Source organism: Cajanus cajan, chromosome 2 (assembly GCF_000230855.2).
Source record: "Cajanus cajan strain Asha chromosome 2, NIPB_CcT2T_4, whole genome shotgun sequence".
Lineage (NCBI taxonomy): Eukaryota > Viridiplantae > Streptophyta > Magnoliopsida > Fabales > Fabaceae > Cajanus > Cajanus cajan.
The window spans coordinates 17,691,349-17,704,182 of record NC_138518.1 but is presented as its reverse complement, the minus strand read 5'-3'; the positions used below and the strand labels follow the sequence as shown (position 1 = coordinate 17,704,182).

Here is a 12,834-nt window from a genome sequence, read left to right as displayed (position 1 = left end):
AAAAATTAGAGATAATTATATTATCTTTCTAATAAAATTAAGATTAACTTGATATTCAATATATATCATGTGGGCAGTGTTGAAACTTTTGGAGGAAAAGATTTTTTTTTAACCTTTATATTATTATCTATACTAAATATTTTTTTGACTAACCACCTTGGTCTTTACTTTTTTTAATCATTATATCTTTTTATTTAAAAAAAATTTTAAATTTTTTTTAATTAAATTTAAGAATTTAAAATTAATAAATTAATTATAATATCAATTAATTTAATATTTTATTATTTTTATTTTTATTTTTATTTTATTTATTTTTAATAGAGGTGATGAAATGTTACCTACCAGATAATAGATAACAGCAGTTGAGGAATTTTTATTCACCCGGCTTAGTCATCGGTTCTCTCGTTACTTCTCGTTAGCGCCGCCGCCGTTTTCATATCTCCGTTGCTGTTGCGCTCCATTCTCCGATCTCAGTTTCAGGTATACTCCTTTTCTCTCTTATTCTACTCTACATTATATTTCCCTTGCTTCAATTCATTCACCTTTTCTAACGTGCTCCTTACGTCATAAATGTTGTTTCCAAATACCAAAGAAAAAACACACATTTAATCCTCTTTTATTTTTACTCATCTTTCTCTTTCACAGGCTTCTTCGCCGTTTTCTCTCTGAAGAAAATGGCGACACAGTACGGCATCAAATTCGCCGTTCACCTCATCAGCAACCACTTCGGCAATGTCGTCTCTGTATGTAACTCGTTTTTCTCTCTTCACGGATTTTAATTCAATTCAGTTCATTAACATTCAATTTTTGCATGTGTGTGTAGAAAGTATGCGAAAACCTATTTCACCGTGGACCCCTCACGTTGGATCAGTTGATTCACTACACGGAACTTACTAAGGAGCAAGTCAAGAACTCTTTACTCGTTTTGGTTCAACACAACTGTGCTCAACCATTTGTTCCTGATGGTATTACTAGTACTATTATGGCCTAAACCTGTATTTAGTCCCTTATGTAAATTTGTTTTTGTTTCTCAAATTTAAAATTAATTTTTTTAGTCCATGCTGGTAGTGTATTTGTCAAATAAATCTCATATACTATTGAATTTGTTGCACAATATTAACTTATCAATATCTGTATTAGTGAAAACATTATGTTAAACTCAATTGACACTCCATAACCATCTCAATCTGTCATGTTGGTAATGTTACTAGTTGTCCTAAAACATGATTTTTTATATTACAGAGACTAAAAAGATTAATTTTAAATATAAAAGACTAAAAATGTATTTAAGCCTAATAATATTTTCTCTAATTCCTTTTTTGTATTATTTTTTTTTATAATTATCTATTTGTAATGAGCATCATTTTTTATAGATTAATGTAATATTTGTTATGAAATGCAGCTTCATTAGTTGATAAAATGACTCGATGTTCTGATTAATTGTAAATGTAGATGATGATGTAAACAATTTGAAAGTTAGAACGCAGTACGTGGCATTGTTTGATAACATAATCCACCGACTGAGATTTCCCAAATTCTTGGAGACTGTGTCGCAAAGGCTTGATGAAGAAGTCAGCTTGATCTGATCCTTATGTTTCTCATTTCAAGCTTTTTGATTTATGTATGGCTTAAAATGCTAAGAGCGTTCCACTTGGTTTTGCAGTGTGCGGAGCTTCTTGATGGATTACTTCGTGATGGCAGGCTTACCCTGAAACAAATGGTTGACAGAGCAAGTCAAGGAAAAGGTTGGTTCGTTATGATGTGTGATACATATTAAATATTGTTTTGCCAGTACGGATTAGTTTAATTCTGAAAAATGGTTTGTTTTACACAAATTGACAAATATTATTTTTAAGACTTGTGCAACATACCAACTAAATCATACGTGATTTAATCATAATTTATTTGTGGTTTAATCATAATTTTTGGAGTGGGTTAAGGTACATGTATTAGTTGTGGTTTGCTTTGGGTTGGGTTATAGGAATGGTACAACATACACAACTTAGCTAAATTTGTGGTACATAAGGAAAGGAGTTAGTTGGTTTTAATTGGAGGTAATGATATGATACAGTCAAAGAATTGTCGAGTCTTTCTAAATTATGTTAAAGGGAAACATATTACTGGACCTATACTTCAGCAGTACACTCAATTTAATCTAACATATAATTGGCTATAATTAATATGTTGAAAGTACTGTATTTAAACGCATGGTTGAGCTCATCTATCTGCCAAAAATCATGAATCCTTTCAAATTAGTCTATCTGAACTCATGTACTTTTTCTTTCAGAAAATGCTGTGGATTCTAAAGTTGTACGAGAGTTACTCTGTAAACTTTTGACAGCTCGATTTGTTGAACGCTGCCCTGCCCCTGAGCCGGTTGTTTCTACTTCATTTAAAGAAACTACAATTAGGAAGCGGGGTGCCAAGTCTGCCAAGGTAATTAATTGTTCACTCAGGTCAATTTCTTTAGGTAGTTGGATAACTTGGATAATCTTTCATTAATGTTTTGGGTTAAGATGCATTTGGTGTCTATTCTGGTGTAAAGCACAAGATAATTTCTAATGGGGTTTCACTAACAGCTATTTTGAGTGACTGTGAAGCTTTGTTCCTTTGGTTATCTCTTCTTTTTTTAATTTTTAGGATTCCTTATCCTCCTTCACTTCGTAATTTTCACTTCATCTTATTATATTTATCCATCATATTACTATTATTGCTACTACTACTATTATTATTATTTATTTATTTATATTGAGATTAACTTAGCCTTCTGCTTATTCTTTTTGTGACTTATTTATATTGCCCCTGCTATTTACTAATCATCCAAGTTTGAGATCAATTTGATGGTAACATCAAATAGAAAGGAAGTTAGGTTAAGATAATGTCAGCAGTGAGATTACTTTACTGGTTAATTATTGAATTCTGAATTTGCAAATACCCTTCAATTATTGCTTCTGATTACAGTCAAAAAAGTGCTAGAAAGTGGACAATTGATGATCATCCAATGTTATCATTGTTATTAAAGTTGAGTGTTCACTTCTGTAACCTGGATATGGATTTTCTCAACACACTTTCTTTTGATAATATGTACCTTATAGATATTTGTAGCTCCAAAGACATTAGAACAATGTGTTCTAGAAGCGGCAGTGCCTAGGGATGCAATCAGATTTTCACTCACTGCAGATATGGGATTGAATGTTGATGAAGAAAAAAATTCAGATGATGCCCAAATGAATAGTGTTGAAGAAAATGTTGGTAAGACTCGTGATCAAATCAATTTAGTAGTTTTCAGTTAACAAAATCTTTCATGCAAGTATAAGTTTTTGAAGTTGGATACAAAATTTGGTGCAGCAGAAGAGGAACAAATTCTTTGGCGTGCAAATTTTGAGGAGTTTATACGTCATCTTAGGCATAAGGTTGATTTTATATTAAATTTCTTACCTGAATATTGTGCTATTATTACTCAGTCTACTTTCTTTTTCCTTTGAATTTTTACATTTCTTAGTACATATTCTTTTTGATTTAACTAACTGAGAAAGGGAATTGAACTTTAGAGTCGTAAAAGCTTACTACATGGCCAATGATAGTTGGAATTGATTGAAATCACACAGATTACTTATTGATTGAAAATGTACGTTATCACTGATTAGATGTGCACAGAGATGAAATATTCCAATAAATAATAATGTGTAATTCAGTATAAATTAAAATTATGACCCCTATTCTCTTGGTGAACATTTAAATAAATATATTATAATTATGTTGACAGTGTTAGGCTTAGCTTCTTGAGCAGGTTCATAATAAATGAGTTCATACTTGAGAGATTACATCACTGGATCATAATGTAGTGCTTCCTGTAAAGCAGTTTGTCACTTACTTTTCCTTGTTGATGCTACTATATTTTATTTTCCTTGTGTGACAAATGTGGCAACAGGGATTGTACTACTGTCTTTGTGCTCTTTGGTTTTCTTTTAAATCATATTAGTAAAAGATGGTAAAATTTTCATGGTTGTCCCATTTATAAGCTATCGTGTTTAATTGATTCAGATGATTTTTTGGTCTTTTGTCGGGATGTTATTATTTGAAGCTTACACTTAAATATTCTATTCATATTCTAGGTATTGATTGAGAATGTTAGAACTCAGCATGATGATGGAACTGCTATTGTCTTACGTGCAGTATTGGAGGCAACAAAAACTGTAGAGAAAAAAGTGAAAATGCAGAATTCAGGTGAACCACATTCCTTGCTTTATAAATTTGGAAACTCTTATTAAGATGATATACGTATGGGATAGATATATACACCCACTATCTTAACAAAAAAGGAAAGAAACTAGAGTTCGATGTCAGATTTTTGGGATTTCCAAGTAAAAGATCCTAGTCAAATAGCTTGCTTCTTGGGATACAATTCGTTAAAATATTTCATAAAATAACTAAAGCAGTTTTTCCACGTTCCCCACCTTTAGATGGTGAATAGGCATTCTCCGATACAATATTCTAAAATGCTGGAATGCTCACTCCTTTTGGAAGTACATGATATCTGTAAGCTGGCTTGTTTAGACACACAACATATAAATTAATCTACTCCAATTTTTCTTTGATGAAGTGTCTGTCAACCTTAATGTGCTTTGTTCTATTATCTTTTATTGCAAGACTTCTTGTGGTAAAGTCTCATTGGTCCAATCCACACTTGTGTAGAAAAACTAAGAGAGACGAGGTAATACTAATGTTGTGGGTGAACGTAGCAACTCACTGTGTTTTTCATTGAATAAGGGATGGCCTTTAAATAGCCATTGTACAACGTACCGAATTAACAAAAAGATAATAAAATATCTTATCAAAACAAATCTTATCAAAAACTATCTTATCTAAACAAAACTTATCAAAAACTATCTTATCTAAACTGAAACAAATAACTCAAAAGATAAAACAGACTAAACAAATAATTCCGAATAACTAACTCGAATATCTCTAAAATTTAAGATTATCTAACAAAACTCCCCCATAAGCTTAAATTTTTTTTTCCATTTCGATGCCTCTTCCAGAGCGCGATACTCCTCCGCGTACCATGGCCCCGCGAGCCATGCGACGTCCAGCACCCCCGGCGTCGCGGTGGCCGATGCCTCTTTTGGGACACAAAAATACCTGTTGTTCATCACTTCTTTAAACTCCTCAACTAGCTCAGCTTTACTTCTTTCGTGATTGATTGGATTCTTGGCTAGCTCGATTGCCGACCTGTTGTCTACTCGGATCAACACTTTCTCAGCTTTCATAATTTCCAGTTTGCTTAGCAAGTTTCTAAGCCAAACTGCATGTTGGACACTCCAAGATGCTGCTAAGGACAGTAATAATCGAATCGTTTCCATCCTTGTCACGGGTGCAAAGAATTCATCATAATCAATGCCTTTCTGCTGTTTATAACCCCTCGCCACAAGACGAGCTTTGTAGCGCTCCACTTCGCCATTTGCATTTGTCTTCCTTTTGTATACCCACTTCAAACCAATTGGCCGAGCTCCTGTGGGTAAATCTGTCAACTTCCACGTCTCACTCTTCTCAATTGATCTGATCTCCTCATCCATTGCTTTCTTCCATCTCTCATAAAGTACCGCCTCTTCAAACTTTATATCTTATGTTCCTGTCAATAGACATACTACATGTAACTCGTCAGTGGAGTTGTAGATGTCTTGCAAGCTCCGAGTTCTAAGCTGCTCAGGTTCATCATCTTCCTCGGAATGCTCATTGGTCCTATCCGAGCTTCTTCCTATCATCTCCGAGCTCTTCCTCTTAGAGTTCGAACTCCCCGAAGTCTTTTCAGAGTTTCTCCACTCACTTTCCTTGTCTACCTGGACATCTCGACTTACCAGAATTTTGCCTGTAACAGGGTTGTACAGTTTGCAAGCCAAGCCTCCAACGTTTAAATGCCCAAAACGAAAATGCCACATCATGGCTTCATCCTTCACATCCAGCTTTAAGCACTTATTTTGAATGATGTTCAGCTCCAGTTTATACATCCGATTCTTTTTCATCTCCACTCGGCCTATTAAGCGATCATGCTTGTCCTTCAAATAAAGCACTCGATCCTTCATCAGAACCGAGTTGCCATTCTCCATCATCTGCCCCATGCTTAAGATGTTGCTTTTAAGCTCGGGAACGTAGTAGACATTTCTTATTTCTCCAACTCATCCATCCTTCTGCATAAACTTGATGGTTCCACGCCCTTTTACCGCCACCTTGGAATCATCCCCAAATGACACGAATCCAACCTTCACCTTGATGAGTTCGTTGAAGAAACTCTCTTCTCCACACATATGATTGCTCGCCCCAGTGTCCAAATACCAGATCGAGTTGTTTAAGCAACTCGAATCAAGCTCGGCTTCTGACTTCTCATCTGAGCTTGGAAGCTCAACTGCTGATCACTCCACGCAACTCAAGTTTAGCTGAACCTCGGAAGCACAACTCGGACGTAGCTTGGTCTCCGAGCTCTGCGTCATCATCAAAATTCCTGCTTCCTCGTCCTCTTCTTCTGTGAGAAGATTCTTCTCTTTCTCTTCACTTCGGCTTTTAGCTCGGCAATACTTTGCTATGTGACCGTATTTGCCACAGTTGTAGCAATTTGCCGATCTGCATTCTTTTGCGTAGTGGCCGAGTTTGCCACACTTATAACATTCCACCTCGGACCTCGGCTGACTTCCTTGGCTACGATCACCTCGTCCTTGTCCACCTCCATGATCACCTCGTCCTCTACCTCGTCCTTGTTCACCTCGTCCTTGATCACCTCGTCCTTGATCACCTCGTCCTTGTCCACTTGATCTTCGGCCCTGGGTGTTCCGAGTTTCATTCAAATCAAGTTGCGCCTGTAATGCTTGATCAAGTGTATTCTTCATCTTCCTCCTCCTTTGTTCGTGGGCTTCGAGTGACCCAGCGAGCTCTTCCACTGAGAGAACTGACAAGTCCTTTGACTCCTCAATTACGCATGCAATACTCTCGAAATCATCTGTTAATGATCTCAAGATTTTCTCCACAATTCTACTTGCTGGCATTGGCTCCCCATTCCTTCTGAGTTGGTTAGCCACCTTCTCCACCCGAGTTATGTACTCAGATACTTGTTCCTTATCCTCCATCTTCAAACACTCAAACTCTCCTCGGAGAGTTTGAAGTCGGATCTGTCTGACACGGTGGTTACCTCTGTGCGCAACCTCCAAGATCTTCCATGCTTCCTTTGAAGATGCAGCGTTTGCAATCTTCTCGAAGCCTGACTCATCCACGGCATTGTACAAAAAATACAAAGCCGATTTGTCCTTTACTCGTGTCTTTTCCAATGCGGCAATCTGAGCCACAGATTGGTCTTCGTCCTCCTCGGGTTCTTGAAACCCTTTCTCCACTATATCCCATAGACTTTGGGAACCCAACAGGGTCTTCATCTGTAAACACCAATTATCATAATTGGTTTTCTTTGACAGTTGTGGTACCGTCATTCCATTAACAACCTTCGCCATTACTCTCTCTTTCTTCTTTCCTCCCCTTCACAGGCGCACACTATTTTCCTCTCACACTCGGCACTCAGAGCATAAAGCTCTGATACCAATTTGTAGAAAAACTAAGAGAGACGAGGTAATACTAATGTTGTGGGTGAACGTAGCAACTCACTGTGTTTTTCATTGAATAAGGGATGGCCTTTAAATAGCCATTGTACAACGTACCGAATTAACAAAAAGATAATAAAATATCTTATCAAAACAAATCTTATCAAAAACTATCTTATCTAAACAAAACTTATCAAAAACTATCTTATCTAAACTGAAACAAATAACTCAAAAGATAAAACAGACTAAACAAATAATTCCGAATAACTAACTCGAATATCTCTAAAATTTAAGATTATCTAACAACTTGATCCTCAAATCTTTGAGAATGATTTTTAACCAAACTTGTCCACATTCACCTTGAGCTAATGCTATAAATTCTGCATATGCACTAGATTGTGCTGCCACATTTTATTTTATAGTCCCCCAAGTTCTGAGATTTTCCTAAGAGAAGTGCAATACCCAGTGGTTAATCTTCTACTATCTCCATTCCTTTTTAATATTCAATTAAGATTTCTATACGCAAACCAAGAAATGTAAGAAGACAATTTTACTTAAGAACCAATAATTAAAGAGGAACATAGGGAAGTATCAATTGGTGACCTAGCAATAGCATAGTCTCCTTTGTCCAATTTCTCATTCTTTGAATAAGCTTCTTTTCTTCTTGATAAACCTTTGTAGAAATCCAAAACTAGTCAAGTCTTTTATTTTGACTGCATTACTTAATAGATACCGACATATTTCTGGTTCATATGATGTATACAGCTCCTTCCCTTGATATGTGTAATATATGATGCTTTGTTAGAATCAGTTCCTTACCCGTTATTACACTGTTTTGTTGTGGTTTTTTATGGTCTGTATGGATTATAAGTGAAATAATGAGAAGAGAAATAGGAAAGATAGAAGTAAAAGAAATAGATAGAAAAGATGTTATTTTGGATATATAATAAGAGAAAAAGTGAAGAAATTTCTTCGCACTTGTAAGGATGACTGAAAATATACTAAATAAAAATAAATAAATTTAGCTAAAAAATTTAAAGTTTTTACTATATTATTTTTTCTTAACTTAAAATTATTTATTCTTTTTATGTTATAATTTGTTTACTTTTCTAGAAAGAGAAACAAAATTATCAAATGCAACAGGTCCCCCTACTTTATGGTGGGGAAATTCTTTAATATGAGACTCATCAGAAAATTCCTATTTCTCCTCTAAAATTTGCAATGAAAATTTGGTATTTTCAATTTATCTCATTCCTCCTCATTTCCTTCCTCTTTATTTACATTCAAACAACCATAGGACTAGAGAATTCCTTATTCAGCATTTTGGTGAAAGTTGGGTGTGTCCTATTAATAATCAATCCACTCCTAGTTGAAGGCTCCAGTACGGAGAATAGATAGGAATAGGATGGTTTTTTATGTCATGAAAAAGGGTAGAGGGAGACCATGAAAGACCTTGGAGTAAAGATATATTGGATTGTGCAGCCAGCTTGTTCCATTGATTCTCTATCTGGTTCTCTGATTTGTTCTTTCCCTAAGAAGGATGCTTATCCTCCTTTCTCTTTTGCAATTTTTCTGTTGTAATTCATGGGGTTATTGGGTTTTTATTTGTATGAGGAATATATTTTATTCAAGAGGAACATTATTATCTTGTTGTGGGTCTGGTATTCACACATATCTCTCCACATTGTCCACTTTGAACTTACATCAGCATGGTTTTACTTTTAATCATCATTCAAAAGGTCTCTTACCAATAGAATAATATAGTATGAGTGTGTTGTATAAACTCTTATTTTTCTTCTTATTCTATTGATGTAAGACTTTGATTATATCTCAACAATAATGAATTTTGTATTTCATCATAAAAGAATTGAAAGACCTCCACCACGACACAACTGTTATCTCATCATTCTCTATTGACTTGTACTATATTATCCTATGTTTCAGTTCCCTTGTCACTGGATACAATTACCACGGAGGTGATGAAGACTGATATAGGTCGAGCATTTACCATAGATCGTATTAGAGCCTCTCTTAGCCAGTTGGGTTGTTCGGGTTCTTCGATTATTGATGATTCATATAGTATTGGTAAAATTCATATCTATTCTTATGATTTAAAAATTCACCATTTTTATTTTTTTATTTGTAAATGTTGTACTACTCCTCCATAGTTCTGGTTTATGATTCCTATAATGGTTTGTAATTTAGAACTCTTTTTTATTCCAGATTTGAAGAAAATTATTGAACAGGCTCGAAATGAAGAGGTTATATGATAGATACATCATATATATATGAGTCAAGTCATGCATTAACAGTGTAAAATAGTTTTACATTGTCATCCAATTATAATTCTATATAAATGTAACTTTGTTGACTTTTACAATAATTACTTTAAAAGTCGTACAATTTTGATTTCTTATTGGTTGACTGTGTAAATTTTTTTACACTTATGGTGCATGGTCATTAAACCACACACAAACATATACACACACATATTCATATTTTACTAGTGTAGAATTTTCTGGTTTGGTGTTGACTTGTATGTTGCAGGTTGAGTCAATTATGTTGAAAAGGTATGGAAAGGATGCCTACAGAATGTTCAGGCTACTGTCAAAGGATAGTAGTTTTCTCGACACAGATAAGGTGATATATTCTGGTCAATGAAGTTGTAAAAAATTAGTTTTGCTAATGATTCCATTCTATCTATCAATCTTGGTTCATTGATGTTGGCAATTTGAGATTCTAGTTTAATTAACTTCCGATGCTATGGGGTTATTGTTCACTACACTAACCCCATGTTGGCAGTTTGAGATTCTAGTCTAATAAACTATTAATGACATTTTAGTGTACGTTTCATAAAAGTGAAAGTTTAAGCAGTGAAAAATTGACTGGTGTATTTTTTATTTTTGAAAATTTAAGAAATGAATGTATAACTTTGTTGGAGATCACACGTCGACTAGGGATAAAACCATAATAGTTTGTATAAGTGGAGAGTAATCTTTCTCTTACAAGCTAATTTTGTAAGGTTGAGTTACATTCCAAACTACTTTCTTAAGATGGTATTAGAACATTTCAGAGTTTATATTCTAGTGATTATTGATTATTGTTAGATCTATTGTGTCATCCATTATTGGGCGGCTATTGGACCATATACGAATGTCCAGTCTAACAAACTTAACGTTTGAGATGTCTAGTCCTTGATGTGAGGGGTATGTGTTGGATATTCCACATCTTATATAAATAAGATTATAATAGTATATATATATATATATGTGAGAAGTAATCTTCACCTTATAAGTTGATTTTTTAAGGTACAACAATTTTTTAAAAATTGTTTGCAACTTGAGTTTGACTAATAAGATATGGTGTATTAGAAAACAGAGAAACATGCGACAAAGAGAAACTGAAGTATGGATTATTATTAAGAGATTGGCAGTTCTCCATGATGCTTCACATGTTCCAAAATCTAATAAAGGAGATTGCTAAACTGATATTTCATGATTACACATTCCTCCATTTTTCTAAAACTAAGAATAAAGGAAGTCAATGGACTCAAATTCTATATGAACGTTATGACCTTTAAGTGCTTCTCTTTTATTTGTAGATAGCAGCATGTACTCTCGTTGAGCCAAAGAAAGCTTCAAAGTTTCTACACCAGTTATGGAATGATAACTACTTGCATAAGGAGGTTGAGCAATCTTATCAATATTTACAGACACTTTAGGAATCAGTTGATATTTGTGTCTTGATATTTAATATTTCCACAACTTAATTGTTCGTGCAGACAGTGACAAGTGTTATGGTCGGCAAGCCATCAAATATTTTTTTGTGGAAAGTTAATCAGCCTCTGCTTTGGATAAATGTACTGGACGAGATGTACCATGCTGCCTTAAATTTGAGCATAAGAATGGCTTATGAACAGGAAAAGAATGAAGAGGTTTGTAATATAAGTTTATAAATTGACCTCCGTCAAATTAAAATAGGTTTGCAAGATTAGCTTATAATATCTTATGCTTGTTGTGCAATCCTCAATGTGGCAAGGATGTGGTTGTGGTTCCCCTTCCTCTAATGGGGTTTTATATGTATATTGATTTGTCATCATCATTGTATGTTTGTTGGTCTTTAATGTCTTGCAAAGAGAAATGCTAGCAAAATACTCTGTTACACACTCTTTCAAACACACATTGCTTGATTAAAATCTATTGGAAAACATAAAATTTAATGGGTCTCATACTGTATTTAATGATTCTCTCTCTTGATTACATTTGCTGCCTTGAGTTTCATTATCTGTGGACTGTTGCATACTAAAATGTTATTGCTAATTGTTTCAGCTTTTAAATGTTCCTAAAGACAAGCTAAAGGAGCCAGGACCACTGCAGAAGAAATACAAACGGCTGCAAAATGTCTGGTTGCTCCTAGGAGCATCATTGATGAAACTCGATGATGCTCTCATGCTTTTCCATGACTTCTGAAAACGAACTTTGCTACTTTAATTTAGATTACATTTTTATTATTAGATGAGGAATTAGTATTTTATCATATGCTTGTTAAGAATTGAAAAATAGTTATGTTCTAATTTCAAATATTATTTTATTTAAAGGTGGCAAAATGGGTTCAACCAATGTTCTAGTCTTTTCAATGTTCTAGTCTCAAATTTGAAGTTTTTTTTTATTCATGAAATATATAGAAAGCTCCTTTTAGTCCCTCCTCACAGTGGGAGCCAAACAGGACATAAAATTTGTGACTGATTTTCTATCTTAAATCTTAAAGTATGATTTCTTGTTATTTTAAATCGTTAGAATCAACTCCAAAAAAAAAAAAAATTAAGCGGTTAATGGGTTTTTAATTTTTTTAATTGACTTGATTCTTTTTATTCCAAGGAAATTGTACTTTTAAATATAAAATAGAAGAAAAAAAATTGCCAGTCACAAGTCGCCCAAATTGTGATCTCTTATTGTGGATTGAGATTTAATTTTAAAAGAGCATTGCAGATTCCAAGGATTAAAAAGAAGAAGAAGAAGAAACTTCATAAACAGAGGTTCAATAGAAAAATGTCTGAAAATACTAAAAATATATTTAAATATTAAGTAAAGTATACTTACATTTTTTATTATCTTAAATTTTAGTATTTTTATTTTTTAAAATTTGACTATATTTGAAATAAACATGTTATGAAGAAAATATATTTTGCTTTTTTTATTTTGAGTAAACTTGAAGCCTATCATTTAAAATTATAAGTATCATCATCACATAGACT

General features: G+C 33.9%; 1 protein-coding gene across 2 annotated transcripts; it reads left to right on the top strand.

The window, feature by feature from the left end:
• Positions 1 to 329: 329 nt before the first annotated feature.
• Positions 330 to 12,199, top strand: LOC109792531 (uncharacterized). 2 transcript variants are annotated; one of them, XM_020351950.3, is made up of 15 exons: positions 330 to 480; positions 646 to 743; positions 824 to 965; positions 1,453 to 1,571; positions 1,664 to 1,745; positions 2,288 to 2,436; positions 3,096 to 3,252; positions 3,352 to 3,413; positions 4,116 to 4,227; positions 9,525 to 9,665; positions 9,804 to 9,841; positions 10,128 to 10,220; positions 11,182 to 11,265; positions 11,362 to 11,514; positions 11,909 to 12,199. In XM_020351950.3, the coding sequence occupies exons 2-15, from the start codon at positions 675 to 677 to the stop codon at positions 12,047 to 12,049; spliced, it is 1,542 nt and encodes a 513-aa protein (XP_020207539.2). In that variant the 5' UTR covers positions 330 to 480; positions 646 to 674; the 3' UTR covers positions 12,050 to 12,199. The 2 variants fall into 2 exon arrangements, with proteins under 2 accessions (XP_020207539.2, XP_020207538.2); XM_020351949.3 differs by having other exon boundaries at positions 3,349 to 3,413.
• Positions 12,200 to 12,834: the final 635 nt, after the last annotated feature.

Bases quoted from the DNA above. Each gene is read 5' to 3' on its own strand.
- LOC109792531 (XM_020351949.3), top strand. From the start codon at position 675: ATGGCGACACAGTACGGCATCAAATTCGCCGTTCACCTCATCAGCAAC. The intron at 3,414-4,115 runs GTTGATTTTATA...TTCATATTCTAG, and splicing joins TACGTCATCTTAGGCATAAG to GTATTGATTGAGAATGTTAG. The intron at 11,266-11,361 runs GTTGAGCAATCT...TTGTTCGTGCAG, and splicing joins ATAACTACTTGCATAAGGAG to ACAGTGACAAGTGTTATGGT.